The sequence below is a fragment of the Onychomys torridus genome, chromosome 2, assembly GCF_903995425.1.
Source record: "Onychomys torridus chromosome 2, mOncTor1.1, whole genome shotgun sequence".
In the NCBI taxonomy this organism is placed as follows: Eukaryota; Metazoa; Chordata; class Mammalia; order Rodentia; family Cricetidae; genus Onychomys; species Onychomys torridus.
In genome coordinates, this window is record NC_050444.1 from 39,363,843 (window position 1) to 39,386,310 (window position 22,468).

Below are 22,468 nucleotides of genomic sequence, written 5' to 3' on the forward strand. Positions count from 1 at the left end.
CCGCCCCGCCCCGCCCGCGCCCCGCCCCCCCAGCTCGCGCGCAGCCGCGCCAGCCAATGAGGTGCGGGGCCGCGTGCGCAGATTCAAACGGCGGCTCTTGAGGGAGGCTAGGCGCGAGATTCGGCGGTGCGGACAAAACCCTGCAGGAGGCTGCGAGTGCTGCAGAGCTGCTCGCTGCGGGCGAGAGGGCGGGGGTCGGCGCCCGTGACGGAGCCGCGCCGGGCCGGCAGCTCCGAGGCGGAGGCGGAGGCGGCGGCGGCGGGCGGAGGGGCGGGCGGAGGGCGGGAGCACGCCTCCTGACATGTCGAGGGCATCCCTGGCCGGGCCGGGCCGCGGCTAGGAGCAGCGGGTCTCGGTCCACCCCTCTTGTCCCTCAGTCCCGCCTGGCCCTGACCTGACCGGGCCTGCGGTCCTCTCTCGGCCACCTGCGGGAAGCAGCCGGGGAGAAGCGGCGGGAGGGTGTCCGGGAGCGAGCATTCGCCTGAGGCTGGAGGAGGCTGACCCGCGTCCCCGCCCAGCCCGCGCCTATGCGGTACTTGAAGGATGGCGAAGAGGTCGCGCAGGTGGGTGACATCCCCCGGCCCGGGCCTAGCGGCCCTTTGCCGCTGGCCTCCCCGCTCAGGGCCTCGCGGGCCTGGCCGTAGGTTTTCCTGCCCGCTGCCCCGCACCGGCCCCGGCCGCGCCGGCCCGGAGCGCTCCCATCCCCAGCGCAGAGGCAGGGCCGCTGTGGGGGGCACTAACGCTGGCCCAGGCTGCTGCTCCTTGGCCGGGATTCTCCCACAGCTCACAGCCACGGCCAGCGAGGTTTCTGGCCAGGAAAGTTTGGGCCCCCTCGGGGATAGGACGCTCCTGGAGAAGAGGTTGTGTTTGCCCGCATCCAGACTTGAAACTGGGCGTCTCTCCTCTGACAGACCGTGCCAGTCAGAACAGGATCTCCGTCACCAACCCGGGCGCGCTCCGTTCTGGGAAATCTTTTAAGAAGGGGACCTGCTAAATATCCCTTCTGTCAGCTTTTCGCCCCCCCCCCCCCCTCAGTATCTTCTGAGAAGATTGTTATGTTGTTACCTTCGGGTAAACTCGATACTAAATGTGTCGTAGTTCCTGTGCATTCCGAGTGTTCATGTTTGATTCTGACGGTATCTGTGTTATAACCAAGCAGGACACAATTTTGTTGTTGTTGCTGAAAGACGTGCTAGAATGTCTTCATGAACCTAACTTTTATTTTATACAATATATGTAATAGCTACTCCTAAATTGTGTGGAATAATCAGGTGACAAAAACCTAGTGTCTCGATTTGCAGTATTAAAGAAACCTAAAAAGTATTTGGCAGATTTTACAAATATTTCCATTTACCTAGATCCGTAGCCTCAAAATCTTAAGAGTTGTATTTCCTGAGTTGAAATTTAGTATTGGGAGTCATCCATTGAAGATTTAGCTTTAAAATAACTACACATAAAATACTTTGCTTTGTTCATTTATTAAGCATCTGCTGCACGTAAGATGGTTCTGGAGGTATCAACATAAATTTAATTTAGACATAATTACTTTATGTGTAGCAGCTACAGACTAGATTGAACATTGAAGTGGAACAGATGTGCATATACCGACAGGCACACCACCTTGTCACTGTTACAATTTTGTGTTAGATAGTTGTAGGATTTTTAGCAGCATCCTTACCTTTACTCAGTAGAAGACAGTAGCCCTTTTCCTCCAGTCTGGACAACCAAAAATGACTGCGGATCATGCCACTTATCTTTTGGGAAATGAAACAGGAGCGTGGAGGTAAGAACTGATGGTCTGCAACTTTAAGGACGTAACATTCCCAGCCTCAGAAAACATGCAAATTTAGAGATAATTCAGATTGCTGGGTACTGCTTTCGGCTTTTTGAATTTTGAAGTCTACCAGTGTTTGGAAATGCTGTAAAGTGACAAGTGAATGTATCAAGCCAATAAGAGAACCTTGTGTATATCTACTGTGTGCCATTATCTACTTAGAATCATTGTTAATCTTACTTGAAACAGTATCTTGGCTAATTCTGTCCCCGTCATTTAGTTCAAAGTTACTGTTAAATACTGATATATGAATGTCACATTCTTCTCTCAGTTTTTTGCATTTTCATGTCACAGTTGATCTTGCTTCCTAATAGTAGGCTAAGGAGAAATGATGTAACAATTTCTTCTTGTAAATTATTTTATTAACAGTACTGTGAATCTGACCTCTAAGCATTAATTGTTTTGTTGGTTTTTATTTCTTGCCAGTTAGTTGAAGTTAATTGAATCAATATAGAATGATGTAAAGAGTTGTAAGTTTGGAGTAATTGTGCTGAAGTGAAACCACTTCTCTGGGGTATATGGATAGAGGATGTGGTGAGAAATCATCTTCGGTGTGCTTCTTTGGGTTTTCTTTAGTGAGTTCTATGGACTGTTAAATTCCTTGTATATCTGAATATGTCTCATGCATATTAGCGGATAATAACGTGAAATATTTGAGATTAAAATATTTTTCATTAGAGACTCTTCTTTTGGTTAAGAATCTTAGTATAGATGAGTTCAGTTTATAACAGAGAAACAAAGTCATTCTGGTACTTTGAGATCTCCAGCATACAAACACTTACTAATGTGAATGGAAAATTTTATAAGGATATAGGCATAAATTCTGTAGTAGACTCTTTCTATGTGATCTGAAAAACAAAGCAAACTAGCTAAGAGCAGAAAATGTTTAACCTAAATAAGGAATAACTGAAATATATTGGTTCTTTTTATTTTAATAGCTGCAGAGTCTGTTACTGAGATTTGCATATAGAAAAAGGTCATGTAGTATTGTGACTTAAAATAATTTTAGAACCCAATGAGGATTTTAATGATGTAATTTACAGTTCATTCTTTTATTGGGATATCTGTTAACAACATGCATTTGATTTTTAAGCATTTTTATGTAAAAATAAGTGTACTTTTATGTTAGTACTTAAAATTTTTATCTTTTTTTTTTAATGTGTGTGCATGCATGCATGTGTGTGTTTGTGCCAGTGTGTGCAAGGTGAAGGGCAGTTATCTGGAATTAGTTCACTCCTTGTGCTATGTGTGTCTTGACGATCAAACTCAGGTTGACAGACTTGGCAGCAAACACTTGCTGAGCAATCTTTACTGCCCCAGTTTAGTTTTTAAAGGCCAATTAAACACTTAAAAATAAAGTCACAGTAATTCTGATGTTGCAAAGCCTACTTACTAGGTACAGTTTAAGATATTTATACTTAAGATGACCAATGATTAAATTAAAATGATAAGATGAAAGCTAGATTCTATACAGGAAGTTTTTTCTTAGTAGTATGTATGCAGTTGTGTGTATGTATATAGCAAGTTTGCTGTTTTTTCCAGAAACAAGAGTGGAAGTGAATGTATATAAAACTATGATAAAGGACTTTTTTTAGTTAGCTTCGTCTTCAGCAGTACTATTTTGGGAAAGCAGGTATAATCTATTTCAGTTTTTATTTGTTAATATAAGGGATTTGGACTTTTTAGTATGTAAGGTAGCTTATAGTTTTAATGTGTATGCTATTTTTTTTTTTTTTTTTGAGACAGGGTTTCTCTGTGTAAGTTTTGGTGCCTGTCTTGGATCTCACTCTGTAGACCAGGCTGGCCTTGAACTCACAGAGATCCACCTGGCTCTGCCTCCCGAGTGCCGGGATAAAAAGTGTGTGCCACCACCACCTGGCATACGTGTGTGCTATTTTATAACTTTTGTTACCTTTTTGTTGTTGTTGTTTAAAAATATATTATTTAAATGAATTTGAAATATTGTTCATTGTTTTTGTTTATGAATAGTTATATAGATCTCTGTTCAGTATTTATTTCAGTGTTTGTAGTATTAATAATGGTCCAGATTATCTGAAGTCAAACTTTGTCTTACCCTAATAATACTGTTTTGCAGTATAGAGGTGGAAGCTAGTATTCATGCATGCAGTATACCATATTAACCACTGGGTGGCCTAGTTTCACTTTGTTAAATTAACTTGGTAAATTCTCATAATTTGAGTGCAGTTGAACAGAAAATAATTAAATATACAGTTGCCCTAACCTCAAAAAGTATAACAAAGATTTTTTTTTGAGATAGGGTCTCTCTCTGTAGTACTGGATAGCCTAAAATTCACCATCTCACTATGTTGCCTGGGCTGGACTTGAATTCATGAAAATCTTCCAGACTCAGCCTCCCAAGTGTTGAAATTATAGATATGAGCCATTATGACCAGCTTTGTATTTTTTATTATGATAACTATTTGAGATTTAAGGAAATTTGGATTAAAAATGTGATCAAGTTGAAGCAGTTTTACTAAACAAATTCTTTAGTTTTGTTCATTTCAAACTAGAGGTTACTTTTTCAGTAAAAGTGAATTATAACTTTCCTTTGTTTAACTCATCTTTATTAGATTATCTGTTAGTTTGTACTTCTCCCAAACATTTTACCTTAAAAACCAAGTGTAATTTTGTGTATTGATTCACACGTAAAGTCCTGACTATCGTATGTTATTAGCTTATACCCCAACGTAAAAGTACTCTTAACCATTTCCTTACACATTACAGATATTTTTATGCTTCTTTTTGCTGTTTTATAATCCTCTTCCTCATTTTATTTACCCACAAAACAGTTTCTAGTCAGTTGTGGCAGTGCACATCTGTAATACTAGCTCTTGGAAGACAGGAAGGAGGATCATTAGTTCAAGGCCAGCTTAGATTGGTAGTGAATTCAAGGTTACCTTGCGATAGTCAGATGTTGTGACAAAAACCAAACCAAACCAAAAAGAAAATAACAGCTATGCTTGCAACACTAACTTTAAAAAAAAGAATTTTTCTTGACTTAAATAAGAATAACAGTAATTGTGGAAACCAAATCTTAGCTTGGTGAACCTTTGGTTTGTAACTAGAATAGTATTTTATCTACTTCTCTTGTCCTCTAGGTCAATCATGCTAGAGTAGAAATAATTCATTCATTTAACTACATGGTAGAAAGCTCAGTTTTACTTAATCATTACATATCACTAGCACTGACTTCTGCAATACAAAAATGCCCCCAAATGCTGTAAAACATTGAAAGATGATTGGATCTGTCTATAGTTTTTAACCACTGCTGTTGAGCAGTAGCATCTTTTTATTGTTAAATGGTGAAAGTGGAACTTTGACAAGATTACGTTTGGAGATTATCTTTCTTTAATATTATTATTATTATTATTATTATTATTTTGGTTTTTCGAGATAGGGTTTCTCTGTAGCTTTGGAGCCTGTCCTGGACTAGCTCTGTAGCCTAGGCTGGCCTCAAACTCACAGAGATCTACCTGCCTGTGCCTCCCGAGTGCTAGGATTACAGACATGTACCACCATTGCCCGGCTAAAATTATTTTTTATAGTTGTGTGTGTATATGTTTGTACGTGTGCATGTGCAGATGCTCTTGTGCTACGATCAGAGAATAGTTCTCAGGAGTCAGTTCTCTCCTTCTACCATGTGGGTCCTGCAGATGAACTTAGGTTGTCAAGCCTACACTACTGTCTCTGAATCATCTTGATGGCCCCATCACTCCTTTCTTTTTCTTAGTAAATTCTGAGCAGAGTTAGGCATTTTCTTGTTACAGTTAGTGAAATTGATATATTTCTAGGCTTGTTTGTTATGTTACTAGAAATTGTACCATGTTTTCAACAGTCAAATGTGCATAGTAATAACTTGGGGCTAGGGATTGTAGCTTCATGATATGATTCTTGTTTAGCATAGATGAAGGCTCTGGGTTTAACACTCATCTCTGAAAACAAAAATCAAAACAAAAGCCCATGCACAAAAAGTGCTAAACTTAAGAGGTAGATTAGTCAAATGCTAGGAAAGTCCCAATGGTAGATGATTCTAAGAATCCTACTGTAATGTTCCTTTGTCCTTACCTCACCCACTCAGCCCAGCTTCCTGAGTGCTGAGTGGACTATATATATAGCTCACTGTCTGAAACTGATGACCAGGGTAAGTGCAACACAGTACAACCTCATGAAGAAATAGAAGTTTCTCACAGAGGATGCAGGCAAAAAAATAAATAACAGAGTTTTAAAGTGAACAAGGTTTTAGAAAAATTACTCCTTGGTGACTAGTCTTTTTGACAAAAAGTAACACTTTTGCAACTCATATCTTTTAAATATTTTGATAAGAACTTTAAGGTGGATTTTGTACAGATAAAATGTTATATAGGTATTTTTGTGGTTATTAAAGATCTACAGGCATATTTCTAAATTAAAATTTGTTTTGGCATAGAGATAACCTAGTTAAAAATTAGTTTTGGAAATGTGATGGAAGCTCTTGAGACCAGAGAGGAATGAGGATGAAGAGAACTTGTGAGAAGCATGCCTGACAGGTTTTTTTTTGGGGGGGGGTGTCAGGAAGTGGTAATGTTGTTGGGGTATTTCCAGGAAAGGTTAGGCTAGGTTTAGATACCCTCAACCAACCCCTTGTGTGCTGAATTTCCTTTAAAAGTTTGTTTTAGCAGGTTCTACTTCTTAAAATTCTACCACTTGGAGGTACATTTGGATTTTAACAAAAAAGAATGTCTTCCTCCTCTTCCTAGAGCCGTGGTTCTCAACCTTCCCAATGCTGTAAACCTTTAATACAGTTCCTCATGTGGGGTGACCCCCCAACCATAACATTATTTCACTGCTACTTCATAACTAGAACTTTGCTACTGTTGTAAATAACTGATAATGTTACCCCAAAGGTTGAGAACCACTGTCTCCTCCCCCTCGCCATCCCCCCCCTTTCTTGTATCCACTTTGAGATCACACTGGTATTGAGCAAGGCAGACATTTTGGATAGGGTCAAATGGAATACTGTAAAATTTTGTAGTATAAAGCAGTTAGAACAGAAGGAAGAATAAGAAAATAATTCATTGATCTTATAAATATTTGAATGACAGGTACTGTGCTTGGTTTGGGAGGTAGACATGGTAACCTTGGTCTTTATACTGTTGAGGTTACTGTTTGGTTGGGAAGGTTGGCAAATGTGACTAGCATTAAGATAAAGAAAGAGAAGATACTCTATAAACTACAGGATGGAACATTGTCCAGTTAAGGAGCTTACTTAGAAACTTGAAATTCCTGGACCTTGAAGCATCTTCATGTTATTGTATGCTTTTGGTTGATCCCATGATATTTCTGATAGTAGATATTGGTTGCTACTAGTAGGTATTTTCTTTAATTAAACCTGTGTATTGGTTTGAGGCATAGTTTGATGATAATATTAAGGACTAGCAGATTATTTTTACAATACAGACATCATAGCTAAGAGACTAGAGGAGTTTGATGTTTTGTCTTCCCAAATAGGGAAAATTTTAGTCAAATGGATTTGACAAGTCAGAGGAAATTAGGTGTTCCTACAAAGGGTATATTATGTGTGCATAAAATCCAGAGCTTGACTTAAATTTTGTTAGACTGAATTTGTATACTACGTTTAGATACTAAAAGTTATTCATATATTGTACTAAATATACTCAAATCTTCAGACTTGATATTTGAAATCAGAATGATTTTTTAGGACTTAAATTTAGTAAGGAAAAATAATTTTAAATACTGTAGATGATCTATTTACATAATACTAAATCATCTTTTCTTAAAGGTAGGTGATATTATAGTCATCTTACAGTCCTGAGAGGTTAGTATGTTTAGGGTTATAAAGTTACAACTTGAACCTTGTTCTCATTTTAGAAGGCACTTGAGGTTTGCCTTCGGTAAATTCTTAGTATGCTTTCCCCATTTTCCCAATGTGTTATATATACTAAAGTGGTTGGACAGTGAGCTTTAGAACTCAGCCATGCCTTATTTGGTGAGACTTTGGGAAGAAGTTACTTTTCTAAGTCCAAGTGTTTTTAACTCCGAGAAATGGCAATAGGTGGCAAAACTACTCCCTTATAGTTATGAAGTTTGTTTTCTTTTAATGATTTATTTACAATTTTTTTTAGACAAGATCTCAGTATGTAGCTTCACCTGCTTTGGAACCCCCTATTTAGATCAGACTGGCCTCAAACAGAGATCCATCTGCTTCTGCCCCCCTGAGTGCTGGGATTAAATCATGCTTAGCAAGATTTCTTTAAAAAAAATTCTTTTGTGTATGTGTGTGTATGAGTGATGTGTTCTGTGTGTGTGCCTGGGGAGGCTATTAAAGGGTGTTGGGTCCCCTAGAATAGGCAGCTGGGAACCACCATGTGGGTTCTGGGAACCAAACCCAGGCCCTCTGTAAGATCTTCAAGTATGCTTAACACCTAAAGGATCTCTCCAGCCCCTGTTGTGAAATTTTTAGAGGGAAATTTAATAGACGGACATACTCTTAGGTACTTAAAGAGTTTTAAACAAATTTTAGTGAGTGTCCTTTTCAGATGTTCCCTACTTTTTTCAATCCTCTGGATACTTAGTATCTTCTAATTCAGATGATCATGGAGGCTTGCCTCCTTTGGGGACTTTGGGTCATCTCATGTCCTCAACTATTATTTTTAATTTTATTCCCTTCCTGTGTGTGTGTGTGTGTGTGTGTGTGTGTGTGTGTGTACAGAAATGTGTGCATGTGCACTTGTAGAGGACAGAACACAATCTTGGGTGTTTTCCTCCATATACTCCAACTTATTTTTGAGATAGTGTGTCTCACTGAACCTGTAGCTTGCTGATTTCCCTTTGCTCACACTTCCTCACAGGTCTCCTTCCTTTCCCCTAATAGTCCCTTTTGCTTTCATGTCACGTGTATTCCAGCACCCTCTATTGTTCCCATCTTCCCCTTTCAGAACTTAGTTTTCTATACTTTGATTAATCTTTACATTGTATTGTTTATTCTGAGTAGCTTCTTTAGTCACACCTGCATATACAGATTCAGTGCTTGAATTAAATAATTTAAATAAAAATTTTGAGCTTGCATATTATGTTCTTTTGTAGTGAGGACGAGGATGACGACCTTCAGTATGCTGATCATGATTATGAGGTACCTCAACAAAAAGGACTGAAGAAACTCTGGAACAGAGTAAAATGGACAAGAGATGAGGTAGTTACCTGGCAAAATTTACTAGTCTCATATTTATCAATTAATACTGTTAATGGCATTTTAATAAAAACAATGAGGACAAATTATCTCTCAACTCAGTTATACATTCTTTTTTTAAAAAATCAGTGACATTGCCAGGCAGTGGTGGTATATGCCTTTTTCCCAGGGAGGCAGAGCCAGATGGATCTCTGAGTTCAAGGCAAGCCTGGTCTACAGAGCGAGTTCTAGGACAGCAGAGCTGTTACATAGAGAAAGCCTGTCTTGAAAAACAGTAACAAAACCCCCAAAACAAAGGACAAATCAATGACATGAACAACTGGTTGTTTAGGATTTACTGAAATAGTATAGTAAGTGGGAGATTTGTGTGATAGCGACTTTAGTTTTTCTCAAAATGAGTACCAAGCCTGGCCACGGTGATGGCACGTGCCTTTAATCCCAGCACTCAGGAGGCAGAGGCAGGAAGATCTCTTTGAGTTCGAGGCCAGCCTGGGCTACAGAGTGAGTTCCAGGACAGGCTCTAAAGCTACACAGAGAAACCTTGTCTCGAAACAAACAAACAAACAACAACAACAAAACAAAAAGAAAAGAGTACCAAATAATGACTTGAGAGAATGAGAATGTCATCTACATACAGGGTGGGGAAAGATTTTTAATTTTTATGCCTCTCTTAATAGGATGACAAGTTAAAGAAGTTGGTTGAACAACATGGAACTGATGATTGGGCTCTAATTGCTAGTCATCTTCAAGTAAGTGAAATGGGAAATGTATTTCTGTAATAACATGTCCTACTTAAGGCATTGATTTACATAGTCTATTTTTTTTTTCAGAAATGTGTCTGTGTAGTTTAGGCTTCATTTCTTAAAACAGCTGGTTAATTTTTTTTTTTCTGGTATGTTTATAGTTATTTGCTAATGGTTTAGAAAGTAATTTTCTAGTAAGGGTTGAGTACCTCAAATCCAAAGATCTGAAATCTGGAGTGCTTTAAAATTCACAACTTTTTTGAATACTGACATAGAGCCATGGTAGAATGTTTTACACTTGACTTCATGTAATATGTCACAGTAAAAATGCTAGCTGTGCTTAAAATATATAAAATTATTAGATTATGTGTATAAGGTAGCTATGAAGCATAAATGAGTTTCATATATAGACTTCTGTTCTATCTCCAAGATATATCACTTTATATATATGTAAATGTTTCCAAATCTCAAAAAACCCTGAAATCTGAAACATTTTTAGTCTCAAGAATTTTGGATGAAGGATACTCAAACTGTACAGCATTCATCCAGAGGCCTAAAAAGACTACTACCATAAAACAAAAATGGCATTTATTTCTTAATTCTGGATTAATTTTTTATGACGTATGTCTTACTGTCTTATAAAGGATAGTATAGAGGTACATACTTAATTACAAATGTATTGTTTTTAATTTGCAGTCTAAACTTGTGATTAATTAAAAGAACAGAATTGGGATTTTAGGCATGTAAAATAAATATTACATGTAAAAGTTTGATATTGAATATACTATTGATTCATATTTTGTTCATATGGGTATACTTAAACTTGGGCTAATTTGTTTCCTGGGAGACAATTATTCAATAATAAATATGTCCAAATTCTTTTAGAACCGTTCTGATTTTCAGTGCCAACACCGATGGCAGAAGGTTTTAAATCCAGAATTGATAAAGGGTCCTTGGACTAAAGAAGAAGATCAGAGGGTAACATGTTCATATTCTTTTGAAAAAAAATTTATTTGTGTGTATATGTTTGGATACATGTATGTGCATGCATGCTCATGCCACAGTTCATATATGGAGATAAAGGATAATTTGTGGGAGCTAGTTCGTTCCTTCTACCCACCATTTGGGTCTCAGGGATCAAACTTAGGTCATTAATGACGAGGGCTGTTGAGCCATTCACTTGCCCCAAGTTCATATTCTTTATGTCACTGTGTAGGTATACTAGATTAATTAGATTATTTACTATTTATTAGATTTGTTTTATTTTATTTTTATATATTTGTTGTTTGTTTTTCTTTCTTTCTTTCTTTCTTTCTTTCTTTCTTTCTTTCTTTCTTTCTTTCTTTCTTTTTTTTTTTCGAGACAGAGTTTCTCTGTGTAGCTTTGTGCCTTTCCTGGTATGCACTTGGTAGCCCAGGCTGGCCTCGAACTCACAGAGGTTTGCCTGGCTCTGCCTCCTGAGTGCTGGAATTAAAGGCATGTGCTACCACTGCCTGGCTTGTTTGTTTTTCAAGACAAGGTTTCTCTGTGTAGCCCTGGCTACTCTGGAACTCACTCTGTAGACCATGCTCTGCCTCCTGAGTGCTAGGATTAAAGGTGTGCACTACCACTGCCCAGCTAGATTTATTTTCTTATTGACATGTTGTTAACACATAAAGTGTGTTTGTGTGTTTGTGTGTGTGTGTGTGTGTGTGTGTGTGCGCGTGTGTGCGCTAGGGTTGGAGGTGGGCATACATGTGTTGTGCATGTACATGTGGAGGCCTGAGGACTACCATAGGTGGTGGTATTCCTCAAGACAGTGTCATCCAACATTTTTTACAAAAAGGTCTCTCATTGGCCTTAGGCTTGCCAAGTAGGGGTAGTTGGTGGGCCTGTGAGCATCACAGACCTGCCCTTCTGCCTCCCTGTTCCTAAGATTGCCAGTTCATACTAGTATGCCCAGCTTTTTTTTAAAATTTAGTTTCTGGGGATGGATCTCAGGTCTTCATGCTTGCAAGGAAAGCACTTTTATAACTGAATATTTTCCCAGTTCATACTTTAAGTACTTGGTACTATTCTTTGAGGGCTGTGTGCATAAGAATTGAATGTTAAATGTCTTGAAATATAGCTTCCCTCTCACAACCTGCCTGCCTCCCCCTTGGGGTGGGGGGTGGGCAAAATGAATGAAACCACATATAATGGCTTTAAAAAAGGAAGAATGCTGCCAGGCGATGGTGGCGCACGCCTGTAATCCCAGCACTCGGGAGGCAGAGGCAGGTGGATCTCTGTGAGTTCGAGGCCAGCCTGGTCTCCAGAGCGAGTTCCAGGACAGGCTTAAAAGCTACAGAGAAACCCTGTCTCGAAAAACCAAAAAAAAAAGAGAAGAATGCCTTAAGGTTTGGTTTAGCAACATTTAAGGCATAGCTTAATTAATATTAAAAGTGAATTTTAATTTTATCTTCACACTCAATAATTTGATATGTAAGGAAATCATTTGTAATTTTTGTAATTTTTCCTCTTGATCTTAAATGAACCCAGGATTAAATAAATGTTAGAACATTGTGTTTTCATGTTTCCAGAGGGTTTATGATACAAAACCCAATTATTTGTCTCATAAAACCTGTTGAGGGTTGGGGATTTAGCTCAGTGGTAGAGCGCTTGCCTAGCAAGCGCAAGGCCCTGGGTTCGATCCTCAGCTCAAAAAAAAAAAAGAAAAAAAGAAAGAAAGAAAGATTAAAAAAAAAAACTTGTTGAAGAACTGAAGCATCTGCCTTATACTAGGAATTGTTCTTTAACTCAAGCCCTTTAAAGCTTTCCTATTGCTAATGTACTTGGGGAATAAGAGCATTCTTAGTACCCATAGGAACAAAGAAACAAAAAGTATCTAGGCTCAGGACTGATCTGATTTTTCTCTGTGGCCAATGATAAATTTTGAAATGTGTGATCTGGGGCTGGTGAGGTGGCTCAACTGGTACAAGCTCTTGTGATTTGCTGTATGAACTTGACAACCTCTGTGGAATCCCTGAATTCACAGTGGGAGTAGAGAACTGCCTCCTGCCAGTCACTGTGGTTTGTATGTGCTTCTACTCATACTTACAAAACATAAACATGCAAATAATAATAATAAATAAAATATGATGTGGGAACTTTTAAAAAGATATTTAATAGCTGGGCCTGGTGGCATTGGCTATAATCCTAGTTACTCAGTAGGTCTAAATAGGGCATTGCAAGTTCAAGGCATACCTGGGCAACTTACTGAGACCCTGTCTCAGAGTAGAAAGTAAGGAAAGGGCTGGGAATATAGTTCAGTGGTAGAGCACTTGTTAAACATACCTAGTATTGGGGAAACAAGCACAGAAACAATAACTAGAGCTGCACATTTAATCTTTAAACCTTATTTTCAAAATATGACAAGTAGACACATCACAAAAATATTGATAGATGTTAAATTTAAATAATCCACCAATATAGAATGATTATGATATTTGGCAGTGGGTCAGAGTAGCAGTGAAGTAAGGCAGGCTGAGGAGATTAAACTGTTACTCTAATTTTAGGTAAACTAAAAACAAGTTTAAAATGTAGGGGAAATGTACATTTTGCATTTTTTCAGATTGATAAAGGAGGAAATGAAAAGCCAGTAATTATAGATCTTTCCTGCTTCCTAATGGACTTACTTGGCTTTGTGTTGAAGCTTACTTTCTCTTGTTTTTTTGAAGGTGTAAGAATAGAAAAGACAAATCTGAAAATTTATAGTTATTTTGAATTAATTTTATATGAAAATAGTTTAGCTTATGAATTACTTTAATTAGCCACCTGAGGTTTTTGACCTTGGGAATTGATTTTGAACTTGCTATATGCTGGAGGATTAGCTATTAGTAAAATTACTTTTTGTGGATTACAGTTATAGCTGAAATTTAATGTATTTATTTTGAGTGGAATTCTCAGTTTGGAGTTGTTGGCCTTTGTGTTGTTGTTGAGGTGTTTCCGATCAAACCTAGGACCTTGTGCACACTCTGCAGACTCTGTGAGGCTACCCCAGCCTTGACATGCTTGAGTTGCATTTTAAAATTCTGCCATGGTAATGGCTTTTCAACCTTTGTTTTTGCTTCCTAGGTTATTGAATTAGTTCAGAAATATGGACCAAAAAGGTGGTCTTTAATTGCAAAACATTTAAAAGGAAGAATAGGCAAGCAGTGCAGAGAAAGATGGCATAATCACTTGAATCCTGAAGTAAAGAAATCTTCTTGGACAGAAGAAGAAGACAGGATCATATATGAAGCACATAAGCGGCTGGGAAACCGTTGGGCAGAAATTGCTAAATTACTTCCTGGAAGGTGCTTATATAAATGAATATACATTGTTTTTCTGATCTTCAACATGTTCTTTGCTACCTTACTATTAGCTATATTTGCAAGTACCCCTTTCTTTTATTTATAATTCAAATTTATACTACATAATACAAACAGCCATTTGGGACCATTTGTAATAAATTTTGTGGTAAGGAATATGATTAATTTGTGCAATAAAACATTCAGGCCTTTAAGTTATGTAAACAACATCTACTCCACAAGTCATGTTTTCGTATTATTGCCAGTCAGGCAGTGCCTTGTACAAACTGGTGAAATGAAATCTAAATTGGAGATCTCTTTCACATAGGGGATTGCATATACACTGATTGAAAGAAATTATTGTGAAAGTATGTCAAGGAAATTCAGTTCTTAATTATGGTATACTTTAAGCTGTGAAAGCAGTACTTCAGTCCATGTGACTGAAGTATAACATCTTCCTCAAAGGCGTGATGTGCTAAGTACACTCTTCAATGTACTGTTCAGATACTTTCTGGCAGTCGCTAGTACAGCAGACCAGCTACCTGGGACAACTTCATATCTCATTCAGAATATACATCCTTATGCTTTATAATTGTCTATGTCATACTTCATAGTAACTAATATGCTTTCATATGTATTCCTTCTTAATTTTGTATACTTTGGAAATATATGAAAGGAAACAGTATCTTTGTTTCATAGGAAATTAAGCCACAGTATTATATATATATTTTTCATCCAAGTTACTAATCCTGGGCTGCAAACTTCTGATATATTCAGTATTTTATGCACCTTTTTCTTTGTGTAGAACCTAGCTTAGTGCTTTAGCAAAGTAGGTTTCTAATAAGTGTCTATTTTATGCAGAATAGAATTTATCTTTATAAAAAGAACCTTGGGATAAAAAGGGAGCTGATGAACTCATTTTCTATAAATAAAATAGTCTAAGAAATGGTAAAGAATACTAGCAATCTGTAATTTGTATTTTTTTTTACTTAAAAAAAAATGGAATTGAGGATTGAACCTAGGACCTCATTTATGATAGACATCTAGGCAGGCACTTCACTCCTGAGCTGTATCTCTAGCTCTACATTTTTTTTGATAGTTTTTTGTTTTTCTTTTTTCCTTTTTCTGATGTGAGACTTTTGTACTTGGTATGCCTTTTATCCAGAAGGCTTTCTTCTGTTTTTATTTTTGAGCAGGTTTTTGCTGTGTTGTCCAGGCTAGCCTTGCGTTCCCATTCTGCTACCTCAGTCTCCCAAGTGCTGAGACTGCAGGCTGATGACCCTATGCCTGACATTTTCCTGTTCTTGTACTGCTAGTTCATTCTCGACTTTCAGACCTCAACTTCACTGTCAGCTCACCAGAGGTTTTTCCTGGCCCACTAACCAAAACTACCCCACTTACTCACTTCTCATCCCATTTTCGTTATCCACACTGCAATGATAATTTCCCTAGTTATTTCATTGTCTTTCCTGTTGCTGTGCTTTCAGTAAGAATTTAAACTATGATAGCAGGGACCTTTTAAATACTTAATTTCACCAATTGTAAAAATGTGTATTATAAATAGTGCTAAAATGTGTGGACTCCCTTTTCCTTTTAAAATGATACCCTTTCATTTCTCAGGACTGATAATTCTATCAAAAATCATTGGAACTCTACGATGCGAAGAAAAGTGGAGCAGGAGGGCTACTTACAAGATGGAGTAAAGTCAGAGCGCGCGTCATCAAAACTCCAACACAAACCTTGTGCGACTATGGACCATTTGCAAACCCAGAATCAGTTTTACATACCTGTTCAGGCACATATTTTTAATACTTTTATTATTTAAAAACAGTTTCTTTAGTTGCTATATGGGAAAGGTTCTTGGTTTTTTAGGACAAGTAAAATTTGTATTGGGCAGTGACACAGACATTTAAATTTCCAAATTGAAAAAGTAAGCCATAAGTTTGACAAATATTTCAGTGCAAACTTTATTTAAAAGTTTCCTTTTACATGTGATTTTGACATTAAGAAATGTAGTATGTGCATACAGCACTACTCTTTAATTGTTTCTGGTTATGTTCCAGTGGACATAAAGATGTGCTTCCACGCTACTGTAGCTTCTCCTCAAACCTGTTCTGTGTAACTGTAACCTTGCCTGTCTCACAGGTGTGTATAGAACAGTTTAAAGGAGAAACAGAGAGACATCATTTAAACAGTCCTTTGGGGAACAGTAAATAGTTGATTCTTAATCTTGTTCCCCTTTGCTCTTGAGTGATTGCAGCCTTCTTCATCTAGACAGACTCACTAGAGGTTACCTAAGTTCAAACTGACGAGCTCTGTCTTATCCCTTACAATATGCATTTACCCACCTGTAAGAAATTTGTTTAAGACTCTTCATAAGACTTGCTTTTTCTTTTCCTGATTGTCTGCTTTTTACAAGTTTGTAATGAGCAATTCTTAGTTCTTTTCACATAAAATGTAAAGACTGTTAGGACCAGGTAGTAGCTAACAAAAGATAAAATTGGGCACAGTATTAAAAAGTCTGTTTCCACACCTTTAATCCCAGCACTCAAGAGGCAAAGCCAAGCGGATCTCTGTGAGTTCGAGGCCAGCCTGGTTAACAGTGAGATCCAGGACAGGCACCAAAACTACACACACACACACACACACACACACACACAAGTCTGTTTTTCTGAGCCTTGGGTTTTATGTCATTTTACTTTTTATGAGCATCACTAAGTTTTTTTTTTTTTTTTAGAAATACTTTTAAAAGAACCACTTAAAGTAGTGAGATCTTAATAGGAAAACATGGGACAATAGTGTAGTTATCTGCTGACACTTGACCTTAAGGATTTTTTTTTTTTTTTTTTTTTGAGCCGAGGATCAAACCCAGGGCCTTGTGCTTGCTAGGCAAGCGCTCTACCATTGAGCTAAATCCCCAACCCGACCTTAAGGATTTTAATGTTTTGTTTTTCAAATATTTTCTTCTGAGTCCTAGATTTCAATAGCATAAACTACAAGGTTTTGCTTCTGTCTTAGAAAAATTACCATCTAAAGTTTTTTGACTTATATGAAGATAGTTTTAAAATTAATTATTGCTAAGGGAGTGATTGACAATCTCAACCAAAATATGTTGGAAAGATAAGGATATATTTTAATATTTTAAGAGTTGTCTTCCATATAATAAGAAAAAAATACATTGGTTTGAAATACTGTGGCATATTTTCATTGAAAACTTTGAGAAAAATAAGTTTCTAATTTATTGGAGTTACCAAAAAAAAAAAAAAAAAAAAAGAATATACGAGTGACTCTGATTGTTTTTAAATGAGTGACAGAAAAAGCCCTGTTTTGTTTGTCTGCTTGTTTTTAACTCAGAGATTGACTGACGTTAGGTGCTGATAGGAGTAGGAACACACTTTATTGTCTTCTGTAGGCAGCAGAGCAGCCCTCAGAAGCTGACTTTTAAGAATATATAGTAGGTAGGAAATGTACTGATTGGCTGATAGAACTAGGCTTGGAAGCCAGGTGTGGTGATAGAAACCTGTAATTTCAGCTTTGGGGAGGCTGAGGCAGGAGGATCAGAAGTTTGAGACCAGCCTCAGCTACATAGTTAACTCCAAGATGCTTGGGCTACATAACAAAACCAAAAGACAAAAACACAATCTTAAAATACAGATTTCTTTTCCTATACTTATGGTTTTATCAGTATATTCTAGGGACAGGTGATATAATTATTAAGTAAAAACTATTGTAGTTTTGAATTTTCAAAGTTATTAATAAATATCCAATATCCAGTGATTTTTTGGGGGGTTTTGTTTTGTTGTTGTTGTTTGTTTTGAGACAGGATCTCACCATCTAGTCCTGAGATCTTACACAGATCTGTCTGCCTCTGCCTCCTGGGTGCTGACGTTAAAGACATGTGCCACCCTGCTCAGTGTTCTACTTTTTATCACAAGCTTTCTTGGCATCAAAATTTTAAAACTTGTATAACCTATAATAGCAATGCTTTACTTATTTTTTAGATCCCTGGTTATCAGTATGTATCACCTGATGGCAATTGTGTTGAACATGTTCAGACATCTGCCTTTATTCAGGTAAGTATTATTTGTAACAAAAATACAAAGGAAGGCAGTCATTATGCATTGCTTATCTGTAATCCCAGTTCTTAAGCTGAGGCAGAAAGGACTGCCACACTGCAAGACAAGCAGAGCTACATAGCAAGTTTCAGGTCAGTCAGGGCTACAGAATAAAGCCTGTCTCAAAAAGCAAAAACAACAAAAATCAAGTGAAAACAAAAAACAAAAATAGAGGAAGCCTGGTGGTGCTATGTTCTGTGATATATCTGTGATATATCTTTGAAGACCTGTGATCCCAGCACTTGGGAAGTTAGGGGCACGAAGATGTGAATTTGAGGCAAGACTTTGTGCCCACCCCTCACCAAAAAAAAAAAAAAAAAAAAAAAAAAAAGCTTTTGACATAGTTTTAGAAGTTTAGTATTCAGTATCTTATCTATTAAAGTAGGATAAAAAAAACATTGGGTTTTTGTTTTGTTTTTTTACTTTGAGTATTATAAAACTAAAGGAAAATGTATAAATGAATTTGAAAAATAAAAACCATAACAGTATGAGGTGATCAGCAGCACCAGTGTGGTAATTTGTTCAGTCTTGCAGCTTAAATCTTTCAAACAGTTGCTGGATTGTATAAAATACATTACAATGTAGTTATCTAAAATATTCCAGGCATACATTTTTGATACATAGTTAATGCAATATGTTTTTTAGGGTTTTTTTGTTTTGTTTTGTTTGTTTGTTTTTTTTTTTTTGCTGTTGTTCATTTGTTTTTGTAACAGTGTCATGTAGCCCAGACTGGCCTTGAACTTGGTAAGTACCCAAGAATGCCTTTGAACTTGTAGTCTTCATATCTACACTTTCCTAGTGCTGGGATTACAGATGTGGCCATCATGCATGGTTTTAGGAGGTGCTGGAGATAGAGACCAGGGCTTCTTCACAGTAGGCAAATTAGTAATTGAACTATATAATCACCCCTGTTTCTTGTCTTTTCTTTTTGCTTTGCTGATATAGGGTGTTACCATGTAGTCCACGATAGCTTTAAACTTGAAACCCTCCTTTCTTTCTGTTTCCAGAGTGGAGGAATCACTACCATGCCTGAAATAATATGTCTTTATTTTTTCCCCAATTTTTTTTTACAAAGTTGAAAATATTTACCAAGTACCTTTTTAGATTCCTGAGATATTGTGATTCATAGATTTAGTAGCATTACAATGTTAGTAGCTTTTGGATTTCATAGCATTAAGCTTTATTATAGGTTACACAGAAGGAAACAAAAAGGGAAACCCTATTTTAGAGCATTTGTGATGGTGCCTGTTTTTCTCTTTTATTTAACTTATTTTAGCAACCCTTTGTTGATGAAGATCCTGATAAGGAAAAAAAAATAAAGGAACTTGAGTTGCTTCTTATGTCAGCTGAGAATGAAGTTAGAAGAAAGAGGCTTCCATCTGTAAGAAATGAGCTTATATATATCTCTATATCTATATATATTTATGAGTCCTTCATATGAGTGCATTTATGCTTTTTCTTAGCTATAGAGTGTTTTCAATGTGACTTCACATTTTAATACAAACACTTTTTCTCATTTTAATTTGCAATTTTGAGGTTGCTTGATTATGACTTATGTCTTGTGTTCTGTATTAGGATACTTTAAAATGCTTATTAAATTATAAATATTAGAATAAAATCTTTGATTTGTAATTTTTTTGTGTGTATTATTTTAAAAACTTGACATTCCATGTAACGATGGATGATGGATTAAATTGAAAAAGCTTATAAAATGAGAAATGTAGAGAGATTATAAGCTCTAAAATTACTTTTATTTTCTTTGAAACATTCTATTTTAGTCTATTTAGGATATGAATTCAATAAATTGGAAAAAGGAATAATATGCTTGGCAGTGGTGGCACATGCCTTTAATCCCAGCACTCAGGGAGGCAGAGGCAGGCGATCTCAGTGAGTTTTAGGCCAGCCTGATCTACAAAACAAGTTCCAGGACAGCCAGAGCTACACAGAGAAACCCTGTCTTGAAAAACCAAACCAAAATAATAATAATAATAATAATAATAATAATAATAATAATAATAATAGCAGCAACAGATGGGAACATTTAGATTTTATATTCTCTAAATAACTTTTTCAAAAGAAAAAGGTTGATATGTATGTCTTTGATTTGGTTAGTCAGAATAACTAGGAGTATTAAATTAAGAAAAATGATATAAATTCTACTAGAATTAAACAGGCCACGCTAAATGAATTACAGAAATTAGATGTTTAAAGTGATATCTGGAGTCTTTTTTTATTTAGAGAAGTTCTCTTAGCTTGGGCCTACAGTTCAGTGATAGAACATTTGTCTAATGTGCATGAGATCTTGGGTTCAGTCTTAGCACTGAAAAAGTTCCCTTTCCTCTCCTTGATTTCAGAGTGAATGAGGGGCAAATAACATGTTGAGTTACTGGAAACTCAGCATCACTCTGATAGAATAAACTGAAATATTGAACTAGTATCATGAAATAAGTGATATTGTCTTACATTATTTAAAATGTTATTAAAATGACATGTTAATTATTGCAGGTAAGATTTTCACTATAGGAAAGGCAGTTTTTGTTTTGAAACTATAAACCATCAGTAAATAGGAAGATTGGAAGTGTGCTTGTTTTAATGTTAATTTTAGTTTTTCTAAAGAAGTGACAAAATAGTTGCCTTCAGAGAGTCCTTATTTGTAGATGATTATGTGATGTTTAAGCCATTCTGGAAATTTTTGGAATGGGATGTAGCTCAGTGGCAGGAGCCTTTTCCTGTTTGAGGCCTTGGGCTTTGTCCTCAGTGCTTCAAACTAAAACTAAAACAAAACAATTACAAAAAAATTCAAGTACTTTTAGATTTAAAATTTTTAATTTTTCCACTTTTTATATGTGTATGGCTGTTTTACATGCATGTATATCTATGTACCACATACATGAGCCCTTAGGAGGCCTGAATAAAGTGTCAGATTCCCTAGAATGGAGTTACAAATGGTTATGACCTGCCATGTGGATGCTAGGAATCAAACCCAGGTCTTTTGAGCCAGTGCTCTTAACTGCTGGGCCATCATTCCAGTCCAATTTTTGGTTTTTTAAAAAAAATAATAGTGTTGGAGGAATGTTGGGAAGGTGTCAGGGGATAGAGAGGTGAATTGTGGGTGGAAATGTTGAAGATACATTTTATACATGTATGATGTTATCAAAGAATACATATTTTTAAACTAATAACTACCTTAGCTCCAGATTTAGCATACCTGTTTCATTTAATAAGAAAAATATACTAGCTAAAGTAATTCACATTTTATATTAAAAGGAAGAAAATTACTTTGTACACTTGATAAGACTTGATACACATTTATTTGTTTTTTAAAACAATTGTATGATAATAGTGACTACTAGTTTACTGAATTATGCTTTGCTCAGCTAGGTAAATTGTAGAGGTCAGAAGGGGGTTTGAGATCCTCTGAAAATGAAGTTATAGGTGGTTTGAGCTCACATGTGGCTGCTGTGAACTGAACTAGAGGCCTCTGTGTAGGAAGAGTTTCTCTGTGTCTTGGTAGCCACTTCCAAATAACCACACGGAGACTTAATTATAAAAGCTTGGCTGATAGCTTAGGCTTGGTTCCAGCCTACTCTTACAACTTAAATTAACTGCCCCGAGGCTTGTTTACCTCATCTATGAACTTCTGGTATTGCTTCTTCTGTGTCTGGCTCACAACTCCTTAGACTCTGCCTTTCTTCTTCCCAGCATTCTCTGCCCTGAAAATCCTATCTAGCTCTCGGCCAACCAACTTTTTATTAACAATGAGAATAACACACTTTCACAGTGTACAGAAGGATTATTCCACAGCATTTATCCCCTTTTGTCTAAATATAAAAGGAAAGTTTTAACTTTAATGTAGTAAAATTATATACAACAACAGTTATCAAGCAAGAATTACAGTTACAGTATCCAATCCATTTGTATTTGGCAAATTTAGAGAAAATGTTCTATTTATTTTATCCTAATCTAAAGTTTTATACCTAATCTACCTTTTTATTATAACTAAGGAAAACTTTAAGTCTAGTTATTTAGTTTTTAACTCCATCAAAGACTCCCGAAGGGTATAATGTTACCTAATGACAGGGACATCTGGCTGTCTGGACAGTCACCCAGAGTTCTTCTGTAATGTTGGGAGCATACAGCGTTGGCCTACAGGCCTAGTATATATGACAGACATTTTTGAGAAGTAGGGAATTTTGAAAGACTATCCTACCTTGTCTTGACAAAGTTTGGCAGTCACTTTTTTTTTGCATCCTGCTGGTCCA

The 22,468-nt window shown here is 36.8% G+C and overlaps 1 protein-coding gene across 3 annotated transcripts in view; it reads left to right on the plus strand.

Annotated features, from left to right (window-relative positions):
• Positions 1 to 286: 286 nt before the first annotated feature.
• Mybl1 (MYB proto-oncogene like 1) overlaps positions 287 to 22,468 on the plus strand; it is a 35,148-nt gene continuing 12,966 nt past the window's right edge. The window contains exons 1-8 of one of the 3 annotated variants that reach the window (XM_036179927.1): positions 287 to 563; positions 8,939 to 9,044; positions 9,719 to 9,790; positions 10,670 to 10,762; positions 13,877 to 14,097; positions 15,712 to 15,886; positions 18,093 to 18,164; positions 19,483 to 19,587. In XM_036179927.1, coding sequence (XP_036035820.1) covers positions 544 to 563; positions 8,939 to 9,044; positions 9,719 to 9,790; positions 10,670 to 10,762; positions 13,877 to 14,097; positions 15,712 to 15,886; positions 18,093 to 18,164; positions 19,483 to 19,587 — 864 coding nt within the window. In that variant the 5' untranslated portion in view covers positions 287 to 543. The remainder of the gene's footprint in view (positions 564 to 8,938; positions 9,045 to 9,718; positions 9,791 to 10,669; positions 10,763 to 13,876; positions 14,098 to 15,711; positions 15,887 to 18,092; positions 18,165 to 19,482; positions 19,588 to 22,468) is intronic. The other 2 variants (XM_036179928.1, XM_036179929.1) reach the window with 2 other exon arrangements.